We start from the raw sequence: 23,899 nt of genomic DNA on the forward strand, positions 1-23,899 counted from the left end.
TGTGGTTAGTTATCCAACCTGATTGGATTTTGCACTGTTCCCTTCCCTGTAGACTGCTTTGGAACATCCCATGGTTTCCTGTGTCGCACAATGAAGAAATAGAGAAAACAGAAGTTTTGGTTACTCCCCGTAAAATCTGTTTTTTGGAGCCTTCAATGGGGGACACCACACCCTCCCATGTTTGAGAGCTGTTTGACAACTGTTTTCTATTGTTAACAGTTTGATTTTGTGTATTTCTACGTTCTTCCTTTACATGTTACTTCTACTGCTTTCTCACTAACAGATTAACTTAGTGCCAGTGAGTGGGGTGTACACTGCTGGAGAGGAGCTAATTTTTTTGTGCATAGTGTCAGCAGCATACACCCATGGTGTCCCGAGTCCCCCAAGGAAGGCTCAGACAAAGATTTTACGGCGAGTTACCAACAATCCTGTTTTTGGCATTCTTGATTATTTTTATCGTGTACAGATCTGGTTAATTATTTTTAGATTTTGATAGTTCGGAACACGGTGATATTACCACACGCATATTTTTTAATATAGAAAAAAGGAGAGATATGAATGGTTATTTTTTATTTTTTTTACTTTTCACTGTTATTAGTCCCTTTAAGGGACTTGAAGCTGTGATCGTCTTGTGCTATATATATATATATATATATATATATATATATATATATATATATATATATATATATCTCCTTAGGAAAGGTCATCAATGTCTGATCAGTGGGGGTGCCACCCCTTGGCAATTAGCTGTTCCTGATGTCGGCAGACTGAAATATAGAGCGGTTAGCCATTGACCAAGAGTGACTGAGGCCCGGTATTGCCCCCTATTCAAATCAAAAGAGGATGGATGAGCACTACAAGGCGACTATTCCGTTGACAGAGTTGTGCAGCTCCACAACTGAGCAGTTCCGGCCTCCACAGATGAACGAGGGTGCCGTGCATCGCACTCCCACCAATTAAGACATTGATGACTTATCCTAAGAATAGAATATTAATGTTAAAATTCAAGACAAAACCTTTAAGTGAACCCTCCCTGTTAGATCTCAAATGCTTATGTGTAACATGCAGTTTTCACAAGGCAGACACACGGGCTAGCAGATGAAGAATAATCATTGAAATGAGAGGTTACCTGCTCAGCCAGAGCTTCCATTGGAGTGATATACACACAGCGACCCTCGGAGTGCTGCAGCAGCATGCGGAGAATGGCAAACTCTGCACAGATAGTCTTCCCACTGCCTGTGGGTGCTCCCACAAAAACGTTGTCATCGCTGTTATACACAGTGTTGAATACTAAGAGTAGGGAGGGAAGACATGTAAAATAAGAGTCTACTCATTTCAATCATCGCAACAATTCATCTACACTATTACAATATCGCAACCTCAGGCTGCTGTGGTGGTGAAAATTTCCACTTTTCTGAAATTATAACAAATATGATAAAATATTTACAATAAAAAATAAAAAAATTAAATGCCCAAGTCAGAATTGGAGACATTTAAAATATTTAGCAAAGTCCCTAATTTTACATACATCATTAACATCAAAACTAATGTCCTCAGAACCAGCACGCAGGAGAGCTAAATATGCCGAACCAGCATCATTGTAAAGTGCTGCGGAATATACTGGTGAAACATAAAATTACTATTCTTATAAGTACATATGCATTAGTAGAGAGTATATATAGTCTGCAGGAAGAACACCAACGCGCTTCTTGACACACCGATAAATTACAAGTTCGTTCACACATACACTAGACTGACAGGTAGAAACTCACCCTGGGTCTGAATAGGGTTAAAAAAAGGAAACTTGTCTTGGTATAGGCTCTCAAAGGCGCCATTTCTCAAAGCAGAAACAGGCAGTGGCTGCAGATCCAGCAGTTCTGTGGGTGGAGGGTATTTCTCAGGCAGTATCAGATGACGGAAAGAGACCGGAAGTTGTGTTTCACAGGCTGCAAACAGAAAAAATAATTAATGATATTAAGCAGTTCAAGATTGGGCCATTTTCTCCCTGTAAACCAAGAGCTTGGAGTTGCAATGATTTAGTAGTAAAACCAGTGGTCCGACAATTTCTCCAAAGTGACATTGAAGCAGTTTTTCAGCACGGCAGTATGTGACTCATGCCACTGTGAGCAGCCTACGAGGCCTAAATGTGCTACTGTGACTTGCCGCACCTCCCATCAGGCTCATTATGTACGTCATTGGTTGGCAATTGCAAAGGGAGCTGCCAGCAGCGGATCTTGATGATTTGCAAACTATCCATCCTGTGATTTCCATTATTCCACAGCTACTAATTCTGTGTACCAATGTCGAGGAGTATACACATTGCAGACCCCCCTGCTCCTGATTAGCCCCATCTTCTCTGAGTTATCATCCAGCTAATCTAAGTGTCACCTTATGCTCCTGTACAGCACTCTGCCCCATGGATGTTATCATCTACCATCTACATCAGTATACCTGACTACATAATTTAACATTAGCTGGTTCTAGCAGAACTTAACTCTCCTGGACTCCTCCAGAATAGCAGTGCAGAACTGTGTTTGTTGCCTGCTGCTACAGTTCAGTTTTATGAACTGCAAATGAGTTTCTGTTAATGTATATGGCACAAGAAAATTCTCTGTCATATGCATCAATAGACTGGCAACTGCAGATTCACATCACTGAACTCTCAGCAACTAATAACAACACACAGCTCTAATCTCAGTTCCTGTACACAGAGCCCCATACTTCAGTATATTTCTCCTTTCAGCCTTTCTATATAGAGCCCCATACTGCAGTCTCATTCTTTCTGTCCCCTGGATACAGCCCATCCTATAGAATATCTCTTCTTGCTGTCACCTCTACATACAGGCCATCCTGCAGTATATTTCACCTTTCAGTTCCATCTATATACAGCTAAGCCTGCAGTATATCTATGCTCTGTATACAGCAGTATTCTACAGTAAATCACTCCTCTTAGTTACCGGCACACGCTTCCTCATATAAGCTTAGCACTGTAATGTGTGGGCAGCATGGTGGCTCCATGGTTAGCCCTGTTGCTTTGCAGAGCTGGGGTAGTGGGCTCAAATCCCAACAAGGACAACATCTCCAAGGAGTTAATATGTTCTCCCCGTGTTTGCGTGGGTTTCCTTTGGGTACTCAGGTTTCCTCCCACACTCGAAAGACAAACTGATAGGGAATTTAGACTGTGAGCCCTGATAAGTAGTGCCGATAATGTCTGTAAATAGCTGCGGAATAGGATAGCGCTATATAAGCAAAACATAAAAATAAATTAGGAAGGCTCCGCCCCGTTCTGTGACATCAACCCTCACAGTTTAAGCTCCATTCTAGATACAACTATGCTGGCAGGAAGTTAAGAGACTGCACTGCTCAGGATCGACCCGTGCCCCTCGATTACAGGACATTCCAATGTCAACTGAAGGGTAAATAATACTCTTCCTTGGGGTGGGTGCGGAAGGATAATATGTGAAAAACAGGCAGACTTAAAACAAAGAATTTTTGGTACTCGCCGTAAAATCTCTTTCTTGAAAACTTCATTGGGGACCCAAGTAACCATGGGTGTATGCTGCTGTTGGTAGGATGCTGACACTAGGCAAAAAAAAAAAGGTTTAATAGCTCCTCCCCAGCAGTATACACCCACCGACAGGCACCAAGAACCTCAGTTGGTGTAAAAGCAATAGGAGAAGCAACAAGAACTCAACCTATATACCAACCCAACAATAAAAGGCACGTAGGCCCAAAAAGCGGTACAAACATTTAGGGAGGGTGCTGTGTCCCCCAATAAAGGCTCCAAGAAAGATTTTACGGTGATTACCAACATTCCCTCTTTCTTTATCACTTCATTGGGGGACACAGGTAACCATAGGACGTCCAAAAACAGTCCCAAGGGTGAGAACAGAAAGAATGCAAAGAAAACGGACTTAGGTCAGCCAGTACGCAACAGCGGTATGAACCCTGTAAAACCTCGCAAAAGTGTGCAAGGACGACCATGTCGCAGCCTTGCAAATCTGTAAGGCCGATGCCTGGTGATGAACAGCCCAGGAAGCCCCCACGGCCTGGGTGGAGTGGGCCCTCACTCCCGGAGGAGGCAGTTTGTCCTGAACGCAGTAAGCCTTCAATATCGTGGAACAAATCCAACGGGTGATGGTAGACCTAGAAGCTGGGAGCCCCTTTCCACGACCTTCAGAGATGACAAATAGGGAATTGGATTGACGAAAGGAAGCAGTCCTTGAAAGATAGACTCGAATAGCTCTGACCAATTCCGGCTTGTGGAGGGACTTATGAAAAGCCGAGACCACCTTGGGACCACCATGACCTGATGTAGAATCAGGAACGGAGAATGACAAGATAATGCTGCTAACTCTGAAACCCTCCTGATAGACGTAATGGCGATTAGGAAGGCCACCTTCCATGACAGGAAAGAAAACGAAATATCTTGAATGGGCTCAGAAGGCGCGCGATGGAGAGAACAAGATTAAGATCCCATGGTTCTATCGGAGGATGGTAAGGTGGTGCCAGGTGGGCGACACCCTGAAGAAAGGTCTTCAATTGGGAACGGGAAGCCAGATCCCTCTGGAAGAGGACAGAGCGGAAACCTGACCTTTAAGGGTACTGAGCGATAGACCTGAGTCGAGACCCGTTTGAAGAAACCCAAGGATGGAAGGAAGGGAAAAAGACATTGGAAACACGTTCTCCTTACACCACCAGAAGAAGGCCATCCAATACCTGTTGTAGATGCGCGAGGATGCTGGTTTTATTGCCCGAATCATGGTCTGAATGACCTGGTGAGAAAAACCAGCCTCCTTCAGGACTGCAGCCTCAATGTCCATGTCTTTAAACTCACAGACTGAGAACTCTGGTGGAAGAGGGGGCCTTGTGAGAGAAGATCTGGACATTCTGGAAGCCTCCAGGGGGCGTTCGAAAGCATGTTTAACAGCGCTGCATACCAAGGTCGTCTTGGCCAGTCTGGAGCCATCAGGACTGCTTCTGTCTTTATCTTTTTCACAACCCTCAGAATCAAGGGGAGAGGCGGAAAAAGATATGGCAGCTGAAACTGGGACCACAGGATCACTAGGGCATCGCAGCCGATGGCCAGCAGATCCCAGGATCTGGCTACGAGCAGAGGAACCTTGTGGTTCATCCGAGATCCCATGAGATCGACGTTTGGAGTGTCTCATCTCTGACATATTTGGTTGAAGACGGCGGGATTGAGGGATCACTAGCCTGATGCGAGTCCCTGATGACTCAAAATCGGCTGCCCAATTTTCCACCCCCGGAATATGAACGACTGATATGGCAGGGAAGTGACGTTCCGTCCATCACGGAATCCTTGTCACCTCTCATAACCTGTTTCCTGGGAGTCCTGCCTTGGTGGTTTATGTAAGCCACAGCGGTGGCCTTGTTCGACTGAATGCGGACCGGCTTGCCTGCGACGAGGGACTGTCAGTGGAGTTGGGCAAGAAAGATTGCCCTGATCTCCAGAAGATTGCTTCCTGAGCGTTCCAGTGACACTGTGCTGTGTGATAAAGGAAGACCGCTCTCCAACCAAGGAGACTGGTGACCTGCCAACTTAGAGGGAGAAAGGACCTCCCGCGCTGGACTGAGGGGGATAGCGTCCACCAAGTCAGAGATTGCCTCACCTAGAGAAGCAGAAGTACCGGTCAGTCCAGAGAGAGTGTTTTCTTGTCCCAAGCAGACAAGAGGGCCAGCTGAAGAGGACGGGTGTGAAACTGGACATAAGGCAAGGCTTCCATGAACGCAATAATCTTAGTCAAAACCCTCATGCAGGACCGTAAGGGAAGCAGAGCTGGTCACCTTAGAGAGCGGATTCTCTGGCAGAGAGATGAAAACTTCTCCTTTGGAAAGAAGACACGGGCCTGAGTCGTGTCGAACTCCATACCCAGGAACACAAGGCGCTGAGCTGGGATCAGGGAAGATTTCTCTCTGTGGACTATCCAGCCGAGACAGACCAAAGTATCCAGAGTGACCTGAAGACTCTGTTCACAATCTCAGCGGGACGGCCCTTTGATCAGGAGATCGTCCAGGTAAGGCACTAGGAGGATCCCTTTGGAGCGAAGGATGGCCATGACCGCTGCCTTGACCTTCGTGAACATTCTGGGGGCAGATACTAGGTCGAAAGGAAGGGCCGTGAACCTATAATGGTCCTCCTGGATTGCAAACCGAAGAAATCTCTGGTGCTGCACACAAACAGGATTGTGGAGATAAGCATCCTGAATGTCTAATGGGGGGGGGAAAAGTCGATCTTGTAACTGGACGTAACGATCTCTCTGACCCAGGCGTCGTCGAGCACCGACAACTATGCATCCCAGAAGAGAAGCCAGCCTCCCACCCTGGAAAGATTCCCAGGTGGGGGTGACCAGTCACTTAGAGGAGAACCTGTGAGAGCGGGACCCAGAGGTCTTGGAGGAGCGTCCCTTTGGCCTCCAGTGAGGTGCAGGGTTGAAGGATGGTTCATTCTTTCCCCTGGGGCGGACGAGCGGTCCTGCTGGAAGAGAGTCCCTGAAGAGGAGAAAGGTCGAAAGGAACAAAAAGGCAGGGGCCCTTTCCTTATTGAAAGGATGTTTAGGCCTGGACTGAGGAAGAGAAGTACTTTTCCCACCTGTAGCATTCAAAATTATCTGGTCCAGTCTGGACCCAAAGAGCCTAGAACCCTGAAAGGCCAAGGTGGTGAGAGACTTCGTAGAAGTTGGGTCTGCATTCCATGCCTTCAACTAAAGGATGCGGCGTATGGCAACGATGTTGCTGTTTGCTCTGGCGGAACAGGTGGCCGCTAACAAGGAGGCAGCCAAAAGATATTTGCTGGCGTGAGCAATCTGGTTTGCTAAATCTGCCAGCTCATCCGGAGGAGCTGCCGCTACGATGCCCTGGCGAAGTATTTTGGCCCAGGCAGAGATGGATATCGCCACCCAGGTGGAGGCGAAGCTGTGGCAGAGGCACCAGTCGCTTCAAAGGCCGATTTGGCCAAAGACTAAATCTGCCAGTCTGTAGCATCCTTAAGGGATGGACCGTCCGGTAGAGACAGATCTGTTTTGGAGGACAGGCGAGAGACCAGAGGGTCCACCGTAGGGGACTCTGCCCATTTGCCTACAACATCTGGACTAAAGGATGTCTAGCTGCTTCCTTCCCGGGATGCGTTTTTCAGGATGTTCCCACTGTTTAGCCATAGTCGCTTCAAACTCATTGTGACTGGGAAAGGTCTGGGAAGGATGTTTTACCCGTTTCAAGGAAACAAGAGTATTCTTGAGCGGGAACCTCATCCTCTTTTAGTTTAACCCCTTCATGACCCAGCCTATTTTGACCTTAATGACCTGGCCATTTTTTGCAATTCTGACCAGTGTCCCGTTCTGAGGTAATAACTCAGGAACACTTCAACGGATCCTAGCTACTCTAGGATTGTTTTTTCGTGACATATTGGGCTTCATGTTAGTGGTAAATTTAGGTCGATAATTTTTGCATTTATTTGTGAAAAAAGGGTCCGGTGCCTGCGGGTCGGGTGACCTTTCAGTGACCCCGGTCACCCGACCCGCAGGAGGGTGATTTATACCATGATGCCTACGTAGGTGTCATGGGTCATAATGGCACAGCTTTTCATGGTAGGTGTCATGGGTCGGGAAGGGGTTAAGAGTTTGCGAAATAGCCAAGATAAGGCTATCTACCATGCCCTGCATCTTTGAAGCCTGGTCCATATCCAAGTCAGACTCGGACTGGGAACCCACATCAGACCCAAAGTCCTCTTCCAGGGAGGGGGCATGGGGTGAGGAGGGCATCCTAGATGATGCAGAGGGACCCGGGGAACTGGATGAAGAGCTAGAGAGCCCACTTCCTAGGTCTTGTATCCGATTTCTCCCTATGAAGGTCATGGTCAGGTGCGTGCGAATCACCATGAAAGGCGTTCGGTGCACTGGTGGCAGCAGATATAAGTGGAGGACGTTTCAGGACCTGACCTGAAGACTGACCTGAAGACCACTTTCTTTTACAGCAGGCGCAGGTGTAATGAATCACAGTGGGCTTAGAGGGAGGACAAGAAGCCTCTGCAGAGTTGGGCATAAGTCAAGCCTTGGTGATACTGCTGAAGAGTGCTATATAGGGGTACAGGGGCAAGGGAAGAGAGAGGGCAGCGCTTACCCGATGTCAGCAATAAGGCAGCCGAAGAATGATAGGTTAGCTGTGTCCCTCTTGTCACATGTCCGCAGGTACACTACCATTCAAAAGTGTAGGGTCACTTAAAAATTTCCTTATTTTTGAAAGAAAAGCACAGTTTTTTCCAATGAAGCTAACATTAAATGATTCAGAAATACACTATACAGTGTTAATGTAGTAAATGACTATTCTAACCGCAAACGTCTGGTTTGTAATGCAATATCTTCATAGGTGTATAGAGGCCCATTTCCAACAACCATCAGTCAGTGGCGTAGCGTGGGGGGGGGGGGGGGGGGGCGGTCCGCCCCAGGCGGCATGTGTGTGGGGGCGGTGCGGCAGCAGAAGCAATTCCTCTCCTCTGTGGGAGAAGCGCGGAGGCACAGAGATATAATGCACAGAGATATAATCCGCAGGCCGCTGCACTGTTATAGCCCTGTAATGACTGACATGAGCTGATATTACAGGTGACTGCCCCATTATAAGCTGATAATACTCTCCGCAGCTGCTCCATTATAACCGTTTATCTGTGGTTTTAAAACGCTGCCCCATCGCAGTGTGTATTATGCTACAGGACGTTATTATAGGGGGGACTGCAGCGTAATAACCGCGCGGAGGGGGCGGGTCCCGGCGCGGGTATTAGAGCTGCGAGTCCGGGGCGCTGGGGCAGAGCAGCATGGCCGCCGTGGATTACTCCTACCTGAACTCCTACGACTCGTGCATGGCCGCCATGGAAGCCTCCGCCTACGCCGAGTACAGCAGCTGCAGCCAGGCCGGCTCCTTCCAGTACACTCCGATCCGGAGCAGCTTCTCCGCCAGCCCCGGCTGCCCCCCGCTCACCCTGGCCAGCTGCACCCTGGGCGGCCTGCGCGACCACCAGCCCTCGCCCTACTCCACAGGTGAGACCCCCGAGTGCAACATGGGGGGCAGGACTGCAGTCTACCAATGCTGCCCCTGTCAGGAGTCTTCTCTAGGGCTCTCTAGTGCTGCCCCTGTCATCTGCACCCCCCCTACTCCAGACCCCCAAAGATGAGTCAGGGGTCTTCTCTAGGGGTCTCCAGTGATGCCCCTGTCATCTGCCCCCCACTCCATACCCCCAAAGATTAGTCAGGGGCACTCTCTAGGGGTCTCCAGTGCTGCCTGTCATCTGCCCCCCACTCCTGACCACCAAAGATTAGTCAGGGGTACTCTCTAGGGGTCTCCAGTGCTGCCCCTGTCATCTGCTCCCCACTCCAGACCCCCAAAGATTAGTCAGGGGTCCTCTCTAGGGGTCTCCAGTGCTGCCCCTGTCATCTGCCCCCCACTCCTTACCTACAAGGATGAGTCAGGGGTCTTTCTAGGGATCTCCAGTGCTGCCCCTGTCATCTGCCCCCCACTCCTGACCACCAAAGCTGAGTCAAGGGTCCTCTATGGGGGTCTCCAGTGCTGCCTCTGTCATCTGCCCCCAATTAGATCTTTGAGTGTACTGTGGGCTCTTCGGATGCTTCCGGATTATCAACGACCAAAGGGGCGGCAAATTTTTAGACCGCCCCGGGTGCCACAAACAGTTGCTACGCCACTGCCATCACTCCAGTGTTCTTATGGTACTTTGTGTTTGCTAACTGTGTAAGAAGGCTAATTGATAGTTAGAATACCCTTGAAAACCCTTGTGCAGGTATGTTAGCACAGCTGAAAATAGTTTGGCTGATTAGAGAAGCTATAAACCTGACCTTCCTTTGAGCTACTTGAGAATCTGGAGCATTACATTTGTTGGTTCTATTAAAACTCTCAAAATGGCCAGAAAGAAAAAAAAAAAAGGGTTATGGACAGACCAATCCATGTTTGAGGTGTTTAGATCACACAGAAGAACATTTGTGAGACGCAGAACAACTGAAAAGATGCTGGAAGAGTGCCTGACGCCATCTGTCAAGCGTGGTGAAGGTAATGTGATGGTTTGGGGTTGGGTTGCTTTGGTGCTGCTGGTAAAGTGGGAGACTTGTACAAGGTAAAAGGGATTTTGAATAAGGAAGGCTATCAGTCCATTTTGCAATGCCATACCATACCCTGTGGACAGCTCTTGATTGGAGCCAACTTCATCCTACAACAGGACAATGACCAAAAGCACACCTCCAAATTATGCAAGAACTATTTAGAGAAGAAGCAGGCATCTGGTATTCTATCTGTAATGGAGTGGCCAGTGCAGTCACCAGATCTCAACCCCACTGAGCTGTTGTAGGAGCAGCTTGACCGTATGGTACGCAAAAAGTGCCCATCAAGCCAAACCAACTTGTGGGAGGGGCTTCTGGAAGCATGGGGTGAAATTTCTCCAGATTACCTCAGCAAATTAACTGCTAGAATGCCAAAGGTCTGCAATGTTGTCATTGTTGCAAAGGGAGCATTCTTTGGCAAAAGCAATGTTTGAAGGAGAAAATTATTTCAAATAAAAGTCTTTTTTTTTAACCTTGTCAATGTCTGGACTAGATTTTAAATTCATTTGGCAACTCATCTGATTAAAAAAAGTATGAGTTTTCACGGAAAACACAAAATTGTCTGGGTGACCCCAAACTTTTGAACAGTAGTGTAGATAAGGTTAAGTCCGAGCCGAATGCGCAGGAGAAAGCAGGCAGAGGCTGTGTCTTGGACCGGGCTCATGAGCTGCAGAAGCACAGGGTCCAAGATGGCTGCTGGCCATGCTGAAACCAGCACGATGCAAAGCAGTGTGCGTGGCAAAGTTGCCACTTTAAAAAAAAAGGAAAGTGTGACTGATTGGCTGGAACGCCGGGAGGCGTAGCTAGCCCAGAGGATCTGCCGGCCGGCCCAAACAGAAAGTGCCCCTGTGATTGGTTAACCGCCGGGGGCGTGTCCCGGCCGGGAGAGGGGGATCTGATAGGAGGAAGGACTGCGCGTGCAGAGCGTGGCCGAGAAATGCCGGTGGGTGAAAAAGAAAGCTGATTGGCTGACGCGCCCTGGCAAGAAGGAAGACGTCCCCCTGATTGGACAATCATCAGGGAGGCTTGTACCGACGGGGGGGGAGCTCCACTACAGGAAGGGAAGGAGGCACCGAGAAGACACGCGCAAAACGGGAAAAGAGGCACGAAATTCAAACGCGCGTCGGGGAGACTGGTGAGTCCTATTGACTTGGGAAACCTGTGAGACCAACATTGGCCGGGGCTGTACGGGAAAGCCAGCCTGTCCCCTGCTAAGGGAAGGTGACATACATAGCTGCAGGGTGTCCACAGTCCTCATCACCGATGAGGATCGCATCAGGAGCCCTTCCCTTAGGTGGTAGAGGGTCGCTGGGAACAAGGATCCTCCATCCCGCCATCGTCTCCGGACGGTGCAGAAGACAGCATCAATCCCTTACATGAAGGGGGGAATGCCACCGCTGGTGACCACCGTCTTTCCTCTCAGCTCGAGGAGAGGGGTGAGGTGGGGAATAGGCAAAGGACCGGTCACTAGAAATCACCCTGAAACACTCGTAAAGGTGACAGGGGATAAGGTCCTGCCTGCGAGGTTGAGAGTGGGTAATGTGGGTGACACCACACTGCTCTCAGTCACATAAGTGTGGGAAAACAGGGTGAGAATTTACACCTTGTTACCCTGAAGATGAAAAACCTGAAAAACAAAGGAAAAAGATTAATAAAACACAACAAGATACCTGAAAAGCAAAAAACTGCAGATATGGGATCAGATCCAGGTCCGCCTCCTAAAGACACTAAGCTTAAACTGAGGTTCTTGGTGCCTGTCGGTGGGTGTATACTGCTGGGGAGGAGCTATTTTTCCATTTTTTGCCTAGTGTCAGCCTCCTAGCAACAGCAGCATACACCCATGGATACCCGTGTCCCCCAGTGAAGCGATAAATAGGTTTTATTGACACAAATGAATAAATGTATGTGTATATGACAACACTGTGATTTTGGAAATGCTCTACTAAATTTGTTGGGTGGTCTTGAAGAGGTTAAGCTAAATAGCATAACACTCAAGCACCTATAATACTATCTAATCTGTCACCTGATGCACGCTGCCCAAACTGCAGGCAAGCATGAATCAAGAGCCTGGATCCACAATTGAAGCAAAGTATATTTTCCTTTGAAACGCTCCACGGTTTCAGAGAAAATATACTTTGAAAGCTCTGGGCAGAGAGAGCGACTAGACGAGAACCTCCACTGGATGGCTTGGCTTTTCTCAGCGCCACTCCAAGTGATTCACAGGTCTCCTACTATGGGAGATCACCTGCAGTGGTACTGGGAGGAGCCGACTGGGGAGAGAGGGGGTGCCGGATTAGTCTAGTGTCTGGATATGGTCCCCGACTGAAGGGTTGTTTCAGAAAAAAAATATACCTGGCTGCCAGTGGTTTGGGCACCATGAATCAGGTGAGAGGTGTTTTTTTTTTTTTTTTTTGAAGGTCATGGATAGTTGGAGGTAATTTTTTCTTAAATGCATGTTATTATGGCTGTATACGATTTTATAAAACAATTTACTTTGTTTGGCTCTTGTAGCGTCTATGAATTATAGAAAACACCCAGCAGGAGAATGATGTTCACAGTAAAATCTGGAAAAAAAAACTTGTGTGTTGGCAGGGTCATCTATCTGCTCTCCTGAACAATCGAAGATCATTTATGACCAAATCAAAGTTCAAATAATGAAAACAGACTTTTGCAAAATAGTGTGCAGATCCTTAAAAACATTCTGTATGTAAGCAAATAAACTGAGCAAGTTACTTACAAAGCCAACGATCGGACACAACCCTGATAAAGTACTGTGGAGGTAAAGGCTCAAAAACTGGAACAAAGAAAGTGACAAGATGCTCGTCTTGGGCGTATTTGGCTTTGAGAAGGAAATATTCATGATGCAAAATCACTTCACTGTCCACATCTTCTACTAAAATCCAAAAAGCTTCAGAAGAACAATGGACCTGTCAACAATAAAATATAATAAAGCTATGATAACTTAAAATACAGATCTAACATAGATAGATAGAAATGGACGCATTTCCTATTTCTGCTTTGCCTACTGCTGATTCCAGTCATTCTTTGATGAATGAACATCTGGTTCTGCAGATTATATAAGAAGCAGCTAGACACTTGAAAATGCATATAATTAGACGTATAAAACGCACCTTCTCATCCCACTGGAAGTCGGGAGTAATGGTCAGCTCCACTTTTAATGTGGACCGAGTTATTGGCTGTAGGTGCACGGACAGGTCCAGCTTTGGGAATAAGTGCACATATTTATGAATGGTTTTCCCCATTTTGGGCATACGGATCAATTCACCTAAAATGGTTTGAAGTGGCAAATGAAAAAGAGTTAAAGGATTAAATAATTTTTAGAAGACAATTGTTTTTTAAAGGGAATCTGTCTGCAGGTTTTTGCTACCACATCTGATTGCCTACATCAGGCTAAGAGAAGCTGAATCCAACGATCACTGTGTTTACTGGCTGTTCTGACACATAGTTTTTAGATTTAGCAATACAACAGAGCTGAGGAAGCTGCCGCCGCGAACACCAGGCTCTACATACACAATGTCCATAGACAGTGAGATGCCTATGACAGAAGGGGCCGAGTCGGACGAGCATGCACATGCTGCTGTGTCCAGAAATAAGCTTCTGGTGGTAAAACAGTCATTGCAAGCAAACAAAACCATATAACTTGATAAGAGGCTGAAATCTGTGTTTTAACCCCTACCCCATGCTGTCTTCAGATTACATAGCAAAAACCTGCTGACGGATTCCCTTTAACGGTGGTCTGAGAAAGAATAGTCCTGCCTGTGTGGAGGGGTGGTGTGGGAAACAATGCTGCGGCCAATGGTGGAGGGGTGCAAAGAAGCACAATACTCATGTCGTTAGATAGGAGAGTGGTGGAAGCACTGTGTTACATACATCGTCACCTTTTCCTCTAAATGGGTGCCAAGTAAAACTACATGACGTATTGGTCACCTGAATGTTTTCTAATAAAATCTGCTCCCCTTTGCGAGTTCTGGAAGTGGGACCCATGTCAGACGCATTCTACAACGCGATTGCCCAGTCGAGACCTGTAAATAAATTATTTCCTCACCTATCTCATTGTGATTTAAGTCATACAGACGTTCAAAGGGGAAGTTTTTCTTTTCAATTTTCTTCACCACTTCCTCTGGGAGCTTCCTGAACTGACGAAGGGGACACATGGACTGCCACCTGAAAATAGAGGCGGGAGTTCAGTGCTGTAAGTGTGCGGTTAGAAACTAGCTATTTAACATACCGGGGTCACTTACATCCTTTTATCTATCATTTTGCAGAGATTGAGAGTTTTGTCAGTGAGTTGCGCCCATCCTCGATTCAAAACAATTTCAAATATTGCTCGCATGAGACGTCCAGCGGACTAGGATGGAAGAAAAAACATCAGGATGGAGGAGCAGTACATGATAAGTAGTGCATCCCATTAGTTCTGTAGTTTAAAGGGAACCAGTCAGGTCCCCCATGCCTACCAATCCAGTAACATTCAGTCATGTGTGATTAAACTCCCTCCCTAACCAGCCCTGTATAACATAATTCAGTTAAATAAATGCTTTATCGGTGGGTGTATACTGCTGTGGAGGAGCCATTTTTGTTTTTTGCATAATGTCAGCAGCATACAACCATGGTTTCTTGTGTCCCCAATGAAGCGATAAAGAAAAGCATTTATAACAGCAGCAGTATATACCCACCAACTGGAAAGAAGCTAATCTGTTTAGCTTAGTGTCAGTGAGAGGGGGACATTGGTTTTTCAGTAGACCTACATCTACCTCGGTTTTTGGCATTTTTCACTAATTATTTATCTTTTCTTCAGTAACCTCTTGGAGGGAAACAGTGTGAATAGTCACTCGATTATCCCACGTAGAGAATACGGCATGGTCTGACACCCCATATCCTCATCTGTCTATCCGGCAGGACCCTAACACACGAGATGTGTTCAGGCGATCCGAAGAACGGTCTTGGCCCCCCACCCCTGCCCACTCACCATCCAGAGCCAGACAGCGTCAGGACACACAGACATCCAGCCATCTGGATACAGATGTTTGGACATCAGTTTGGGTCCTTCCATGATAGGACGTCTGAAAAATTTGCGTCAGATGGCGCATGCACCCGCGGCCAGCCCCACTGATCCCACACAACCCGGCCCAACCCTCAAGTGCAGGAGAAAAGGAGCCAGGCGGTTTGCCATAGCACCCTGTCAAAAGATGAGGAAGATGGAGGGCCGGATGACGCGGGGCAGAAACAGGGCAAGCGTTTCTGCCCCGCATAATCCGGCCCTCCATCTTCCTCGTCACAAGAACCATTAAACAGCCGGTCACGTGGTACAACACGTGACCGGTCTCCTAAGATACAAAAAGGTCCTTACAGGTAATCATCCAAAACAATCATTGAAAAGCCAGTCATGTGGTATAACACGACTAGTTTCCTAGGATACAAAAGGTCCTTGCAGGTTAAGCAGATAACACCCCCCCTTGAGAAAGCAAGGCGATTTAGCGGACGAAACGTGCATCGGGGTTGTTTATTTATGCTGCGGTGGTTTCTCTGCGGCTTGGTAAGGTTATACATGCTACTATTACTATACACACACACACACATATATCTTAGTGGGTTACTATGCCAAACTTGCATATACAGGGATTTTCTGGTACTCACCGTAAAATCTCTTTCTTGGAGCCTTCATTGGGGGACACAGGTAACCATGGGTGTATGCTGCTGTTGCTAGGAGGCTGACACTATGCAAAAAAGGAAAAATAGCTCCTCCCTGGCAGTATACACCCACCGACAAAAGGAGGGAAGGACGATGTCCTCATTGATGTGCAAGGAAGATACCACTTTGGGAAGAAACGAAGGAATGGGTTTGAGAACCACCTTGTCCTGATGAAGAATAAGGTATGGGAACGACACGATAATGCTGCTAACTCGGAGACCCTCCTAATGGACGTAATTGCAATTAGGAAGGCCACCTTCCATGAGAGGAAGGAAAGCGAAATGTCCTGAATGGGCTCGAAGGCCGCACATTGGAGAACGCCGAGGATGAGGTTAAGATCCCATGGCTCTATCGGTGGATGGTAAGGAGGAGCCACATGGGCGACTCCCTGAATAAAGGTCTTCACCTGCGGAACGGAGGCCAGATCCTTCTGGAAAAGGATAAACAGAGCGGAGACCTGGCCTTTTAGGGTACTGATGGATAGGCCTGAATCGAAGCCTGCTTGAAGGAAACCCAGGATAGAAGGAAGGGAAAAGGACATTGGAAACAAATTGTTTTCTTCGCACCACCGGAAAAAGGCTTTCCAGTACCTGTGGTAAATGCGCGAGGAAGCTGGTTTTCTAGCTCTGATCATGGTCTGAATGACCTGGTGTGAAAACTCAGACTCCTTCAGGACCGCGGCCTCAACGGCCATGCCGTTAAACTCAGACTGAGAATTCTGGTGGGAGAGGGGGCCTTGCGAGAGGAGATCTGGACGGTCAGGAAGCCTCCAGGGAACGTCCGAGAGCATATTTATCAGCTCCGCATATCAAGGTCGTCTTGGCCAGTCTGGAGCTATCAGGCTCACTGGAATCCCTTCTGACTTTATCTTTTTTACGACCCTTGGAATCAAGGGAAGAAGCGGAAACAGGTAAGGTAGTTTAAAATGGCACCACGGAATTACCAGGGCATCGCAACCGATGGCCAGTGGGTCCCGGGACCTGACCACGAACAGAGGAACCTTGTGGTTCATTCGAGACGCCATGAGGTCAACGTCCGGAGTGCCCCAACGCTGATATATCTGATTGAAGACCGTGGGATGGAGAGACCACTCGCCTGATGCGAGGCCTTGGCGGCTCAGAAAATCGTCTGCCCAATTTCCTACCCCCGGGATGTGAACGGCTGATATGGCCGGAACGTGGTGTTCTGCCCAACAGAGGATCTTTGCCACTTCTACCATTACCTGTTTGCTGCGAGTCCCGCCATGGTGGTTTATGTACACCACAGCCATGACATGGTCTGATTGAATGCAGACTGGTTTGCCTGCTAGGAGATACTGCCAGCAGAAAAGGGCAAGGAAAAATACCTTGATTTCCAGAAGACTGATGGGGAGAGGGGCTTCCTGGGCGTTTAAGCGAACTTGCGCTGTGTGCCAAAGGAAAACCGCTCCCAACCAGAGGAGACTGGCATTGGTGGTGATGACTTGCCACCGAAGAGGAAGAAAGGACCTCCCTTGCAGGACTGAGGCAGATAGCGTCCACCAGGTCAGGGATTGCCTTACTTTGAGAGGCAGGAGAACAGGGCTGTCTAGAGAGACCGTTCTCTTGTTCCAGGCAGACAAGAGGCACAGTTGAAGAGGATGGGTGTGGAACTGGGCAAAGGGCACGGCTTCCATGGAGGCAATCATCTTCCCTAGGACTCTCATGCAGGAGCAAAGAGGGAAGGGGACTGAGCGCTTTAGGGATTTAATTCCCTTGCAGAGAGCTGAAAACTTGCCCTTCGGAAGGAAAACCCGAGCCAGCTTCATGTCGAACTCCATGCCCAGGAATACTAGTTGCTGAGTCGGGATCAGAGTGGACTTTTCCCTATTGATTATCCAACCGAGACGGGTCAGAGTGTCCAGAGTGACTTGAAGACTCTGGACGCAGTCTCGGCGGGACGTGCCTATGATCAGCAGATCGTCCAGGTAAGGAATTACTGAACTCCCCTGAAGCAAAGGACGGCCATGATGGCTGCCATGACCTTCGTGTAGACCCTGGGGGCAGAAGCTACGCCGAAAGGGTCGTGAATTGTTAGTGATCCTCTTGGATCGCAAACCGAAGGAATCTCTGATGCTGGACACAAACAAGAATGTGGAGATAAGTGTCTTGAACGTCTACAGATCAGAAAAATTCCACCTGGCTCCATGGAGACGATCACCGATTGCAAAAATTCCATCCTGAAGTGGCGGATCCGAATGTGGCGATTCAGCAGTTTGAGGTCCAAGATTGGGCGGAGCGAAGCCTTTCTTCGGGACTACAAAAAGATTTGCGTAAAACCCTGAAAATCGCTCGGTTTGAGGAACGGGTACGATTACTCTGGTGGTTAGAAGGGAAGAGACAGCCTGGAGAAACCCCGGTGCCTGAGATGGCTGTGTTGGAGGACACGACAGAAAGAAGCGTCTTACTGGGGGGGGGAGAGTCGACTTTGTAACCATAAGTAACGATTTCTCTGACCCAGGCGTTGCCGACCACCATGCGTCCCTGAAGAAAAGCCTGCCTCCCACCCTGGAAAAATTTCCAGGTGGGGTGACCCGTCACTTAGAAGAGAATCTGTTGGGGCGGAACCCAAGGGACTTGGAGAGTCGGCCCTTTGGCTTCCAGTGAGGTGTAGGCTTGAAGGATGGGTTTTTTTTCGTTCTCCAGAAGCAGAGGGACGGTCCTATTGGGAGGTTTCTGAAAACGGGAAAGGTTGAAAGGACCTAAAAGGTTGAGAACCTTTCCTGTTGAAAGGGCGTTTAGGTCTGGACTGAGGTAGAGAGGTGCTTTTACCTCCAGTAGCATCTGAAATTATCTGGTCCTGCCTGGCCCCAAAGAGCCTGGAACCTTGGAAGGCTAGGTTGGTGAGAGACCTTTTATTGGTCCCGTCTGCACTCCACGCCTTCAACCAAAGGATGCGGCGTATGGCAACGATGTTGCTGCTTGCTCTGGCTGCACCCAAGGAGGCAGCCAGAAGATATTTGCTGGCGTTAGCAATCTGGTCTGCCAACTCTGCTAGCTCATCTGGAGAAGCTGATACCAAGATGCTCATGTATTTTGGCCCAGGCCGATGGCTTTCGCCACCCAGGTGGAGGCGAAACTAGGGCAGAGGGTGGCGACAGTCACCTCAAAAGACGATTTGGCTAGTGACTCAATCTGCCTGTCTATCACGTCTTTAAGGGATGCACCGTTCGGTAGAGACAGGACAGTCTTGGAGGACAGACCAGAGATCAGCGGATCCACCTTAGGGGGACTCAGCCCATTTGGTAAGAAGATCCGGGTTAAAGGGATATAGCACGTCTAGGTGCTTCCTTCCCGGGAAACACTTTTCGGGATGTTCCCAGTACTTGGTCAAGGTAGAATCAAACTCCTTGTGGTTGGGAAAGGCTCGGGAGGAACGCCTTACCTGTTTAAATGAGACAGAGGAATCTTGGGAGGGCATCTCATCCTCTTCTAGTTTGAGAGTTTGGGTAATAGCCGAGATAAGGTTATCTATCATGTCCTGCATCTTCGAAGTGTGGTCTGTATCTGAGTGAGACCCGGACTGGGAATCCACGTCCGACCCAAGGTCCTCCTCCTCCAAGGGGAACTGGGAAGAGGAGAGTAGCCTGGATGCTGCGGAGTGGCCCTGTGAGATGGAAGAGGAGCCAGAGTCCTTTTCCTAGAACTCCTACCCGGTCTGTCCCTTTGAAGGTTGTAGTCAGGTGCATGCGAATCGCCATGAGAGGCATTCGGAGCACTGGTGGCTGTGGATAGCTGTGGAAGGCGTTTTAGGACCTGGACCAGGGACTGGGATACTTAAGTCAGGTCGGAGACCGACTTCGACATGGCAACGGCCCACTCTGGGGGAGGGGGAGCACTCTCATCCCGGGAGTCAGAGTGCTCCTGTGGGGCAGACATGATGGAAAGACTGCAGACGGGCAGAAAGGAGATGACTGACATGATGTCCACTTTTTCTTGCAGTGTGCGCAGGCGTAATGAGTTATAGTGGACTTAGGACAAGAAGCCCTTGCAGAGTTGGGCATAGGTAGAGCCTGTTGCAGTATAGCAGAAAGGAGCTATAAATGGTGATACTGCGGAGGAGTGGTAAATAGTAGCACAGAAGCTAGGAGGGAAAAGAGCAGAGCCTACTCAGTACCAGCGATCCGATAGTGCACACTCCCCTTGCAGGCCAGCCTATGTAGATATGCAGCCTCTGATTGGATAAAGAACGGCGCCAAGGGAGCGCACGCAGAGCAGGGGACGTGACAGGAGGAAGCTCCCCTGAAGAAAGTGAAAGTAAAGGCCGACAGTGCTGACACGCCGGAAGTGTGTAGGGGGGAGAAAAAAGCCGGTACACCAGCGAAGGAGATGTGCGCATGAGAGCGGACACAGCAGTGCCCGGGGACTGACAGAGCCGGAAAGACTAGCGCATATGAGGGCGCAAAATTCAAATTGCGGCGCGGGCACCGGTAAGTGCTAAGGGGACCCGGGGACTGACAGTGCTGGGAAGACGCGCGAGAGTGAGGGTGCGAAATTAAACTGTGGGACGGACACCGTTGGTTTCTATGGGGCTCGAGGAGGGGATCCTCTTATGAAGAGCATCCGCTGGACGGGGGAACAGGGAAGGATTACCAACCTGAAAATTGTCCGGCTCCACTTCAGAGGTGAGGTGAGGATCACCACAGGGGCCCTCGGGTGGAGAGGGTCGCTGGGAACGAAGATCCTCCTTCTCGCACCGTCTCCGGACAGTGCAGAAGACGGCATCAACTCCTTACGAGAAGGGGGGAGGTCACCGCTGGTGACCACCTCTTCCTCAAAGACCAGCCACCGGAATTCACCCTGGAGCACCTGTGTTGGTGACGGGGCATAGCCTGCGGGCCTGGGAGTTGCGATGTGGGTGACACCACACTGCTCGCTCAGCCGTATAAATATGTGAAAGCATGGTGAGAATTTACAACCTGTTAGCCTGAATTTGTCAATGAAAGGAAAAATAACTTTTTTATTCCACATTTGTGTTTGTCCCTCTGAAGGGATAGTAATGATTCTTTTGGATATGGGAGATTTATGTAATGTTTTCCCTATCTGAGGTAGTATCTAATTAAAAGGGATACAAACTTGCATAGTAGACCTTACTATAAAGAATTTTCTGAACAGTATCTGAACCTTCTGTAATTATACACTTCTGCGGAGAACCACTACTGTGTGTCCTTATTTAGCACTTGTTTGATTAGTATGTAACATTTTAGGTGCTAATAAAGTATTTTTGTACATTTTCAAACACTCCTGTGCTTCTCCTGTTTTATAATGCTTATTCGGAGTGCTTAAATCTGTGGCCAAGTGTATAGTGCTCTGTCCACATATCAATATGAGTGAGTTTTCTGTTATTAATTCATGGTTTCTGTTATAGGCTGAGCAGAACGTACCGATCTCAGCAGTACACATCCCAGGAATGGAGAGCTAAGCGGCCAACTTTCTCAGCAGAGAGGGTCTCATTGCCACTGGCGAGTGATCCCCAAGTCAGTCAGTCTTCAAGACATTTGCCTAAGTTGGGGAACTCCAGACGTCGACCTAATAACATCCAGACTAAATCACAAGGTTTCTCAGTTAGATCACGCGACCTGCTAGCAATCGGCTCCAACGCCTTGGTAATTCCTTGGTTTCAGTTCTCCCTCGCCACTGGGTGGTCAAGAAAATCAAGATGGAGGGAGTGCCCATCACTCTCAACAATCCAGACTGGCCCAGAAGACCCTGGTAAGCAGAAGTAACAACTTCTTTGCGGGCACTCCGTAGAGACTCCAGGACCTCCCAGACCTTCTCGCAAAGAGTCCTCTCTTCCACCAGAATTCTCAGTCGCTCAATTTAACGGCATGGCTGGTGAGGCCACAGTTCTGAAATCCACTGGTTTCTCCAATTCTCCAATCAGGTTGTTCAAACTATGATCACAGCTAGGAAGCTTTCTTTCTCTCGCATTTACCTCTGTAGTAGAAGTAGAGTTTTTTTGTGTGTACTCACCATAAAATCCTTTTCTCCGAGCCAATCACTGGGGGACACAGGACCATCGGTGCTGCTTGCCACTAGGAGGACACTAAGTGAACACAGAAAAATTAACTCCTCCTCTGCAGTATACACCCTCCTGCTGGCTGAGATTTCTCCAGTTCAGTGAGAAAGCAGTAGGAGTATCTAAACAAGGAACAATAACTATGTCAAAACCTAAGAACGAGACAACAAGCCAATAGCCTAACAGGGTGGGTGCTGTGTCCCCCAATGATTGGCTCGGAGAAAAGGATTTTATAGTGAGTACACACAAAAATCCCTATTTCTCCTCATTGGGGGACAAAGGACCATGGAACGTCCTAAAGCAGTCCCTGGGTGGGAAGCAATCACAACTGTTACTACTCAATGTACCACTAGCTTACTGCCTTACTGCTGTGGTACTGCCGATTGCAGAATGCGCCTGCCAAGAGCTGCATCAGCAGAGGCCAGAGAGTGAATTTGGTAGTGCTTTGTAAAAGTATGCAAAAGATGGATCAAGTCGCAGCCTTGCAGATCTGTTCTGCTGATGCCTGGTGCCGAATGGCCCAAGAAGCGCCCACTGATTGGGTAGAATGCGCCTTAATCCCTGCTGTGACAGGTGTGCCCCTGACACGGTAGGATTCCTGAATAGCTGAGCGAATCCACTTAGATAATGTGGCTTTTGAGGCAGCTGGAACCTTCCTATGCCCCTCTGGAAGTAGGAACAGGGCATCTGACTTGCGGAAGGCAGCCGTCCGCGAGATGTACCGTCTAAGAGCCCTAACCACATTCAGGGTGTGGAGGGCCTTCTCGACATGATGGACTGGTGCCGGACAGAAAAAAGGCAACACAATCTCCTCATTGAGATGAAAGGAAGACACGACTTTGGCCAAAAAAGCCAGGGACCTTCTCAAAACTGCCTTGACCTGATGAAAATTCAGGAATGGAGGGCGGCAGGACAGGGCTGCCAACTCTGAAACTCGTCTGATTGATGTTATTGCCACTAGGAAAACCACCTTCCAAGAAAGAAAGGGTAGTGATACTTCCTGCCAAGTTAAGATCCCAAGAGTCCAATGGCCTTTTATAGGGAGGCGCCACATGGGAAACTTCCTGAATGAACGTCTTCACCTGCAATTTGTGGCAATTTTGCGTTGGAATAGAACTGACAAGGCCGAAATTTGACCCTTGAGCGAGCTAAGCGCGAGACCTGACTCTAATCTGGATTGTAGGAATTCCAAAATGGAAAGGATGGAGAACTCCAGAAGGGAATGACCATGGTCCTTGCACCACGAAAGATCTTCCAGGTGCGGTGATAAATGCGCATGAAGACAGGCTTCCTAGCACTAATCATGGTGGAGATCACCTCGTGAGAGAAACCAGCTTGTGCTAAAATCCAGGATTCAATGGCCATGCCGCCAAAGACAGGGACCCGGTATTCTGGTGGTAAATCGGGCCCTGTGAGAGTAGATCCATACGATCTGGAAGTCGCCAGGGAAAGTCGGCGACAAGTTGGACTAGTTCTGCATACCATGCCCGGCGCTGCCAATCCGTCGCGACTAGGATCACTGGTACCCCCTCTGCTCCGATTTTCTTGATGACCCTTGGAAGCAAGGGAAGCGGGGGAAAAATTTACGGGAGTCGAAACCGGTGCCACGCCAGAACTAGGGCGTCTGCTCCGATGGCGCATCGATCGCGTGATAGGGCAATGAATTAAGGAACTTTGTTGTATAGTCTTGACGCCATAAGATCCACATCCGGAGTCCCCCAGCGATGGCAAATCTGCTGAAAAACTTCCGGATGAAGAGACCACTCTCCTGAGGCGAGGCCCTGGCGGCTGAGAAAATCCGCCGCCCAATTTTCTATCCACGGGATGTAGATCGCCGAGATGGACAAATGGTTGATCTCAGCCCAACGGAGGATGTGACTCACTTCGTGCATGGCCATCCTGCTCCGGGTACCCCACTGATGGTTGATAAATGCCACAGCCGTGGCGTTGTCAGATTGGATCCTGATGAGGTGACCTGCGAGGAGATGGTGGAAACTCAGTAGGGCTAGTCTGATCGCTGCCATCTCCAAGA

General features: G+C 48.6%; 2 protein-coding genes across 2 annotated transcripts in view; one reads left to right on the forward strand and one right to left on the reverse strand.

Annotated features, from left to right (window-relative positions):
- SNRNP200 (small nuclear ribonucleoprotein U5 subunit 200) overlaps window positions 1-23,899 on the reverse strand; it is a 118,558-nt gene that overhangs the window by 26,686 nt on the left and 67,973 nt on the right. The window contains exons 25-30 of the mRNA XM_073559532.1: window positions 14,384-14,490; window positions 14,188-14,306; window positions 13,253-13,407; window positions 12,859-13,048; window positions 1,776-1,949; window positions 1,133-1,293 (exon numbers count right to left, since the gene is read on the reverse strand). Coding sequence (XP_073415633.1) covers window positions 1,133-1,293; window positions 1,776-1,949; window positions 12,859-13,048; window positions 13,253-13,407; window positions 14,188-14,306; window positions 14,384-14,490 — 906 coding nt within the window. The remainder of the gene's footprint in view (window positions 1-1,132; window positions 1,294-1,775; window positions 1,950-12,858; window positions 13,049-13,252; window positions 13,408-14,187; window positions 14,307-14,383; window positions 14,491-23,899) is intronic.
- The window catches only part of NCAPH (non-SMC condensin I complex subunit H), a 165,928-nt gene continuing 150,558 nt past the window's right edge, over window positions 8,530-23,899 (forward strand). Inside the window, exon 1 of the mRNA XM_073559536.1 lies at window positions 8,530-8,534. The gene's annotated coding sequence lies outside the window, so the exon portion shown is untranslated. The remainder of the gene's footprint in view (window positions 8,535-23,899) is intronic.

This window comes from Dendrobates tinctorius, unplaced genomic scaffold, assembly GCF_039654945.1.
Source record: "Dendrobates tinctorius isolate UK_male_01 unplaced genomic scaffold, ASM3965494v1 ptg000272l, whole genome shotgun sequence".
NCBI lineage: Eukaryota > Metazoa > Chordata > Amphibia > Anura > Dendrobatidae > Dendrobates > Dendrobates tinctorius.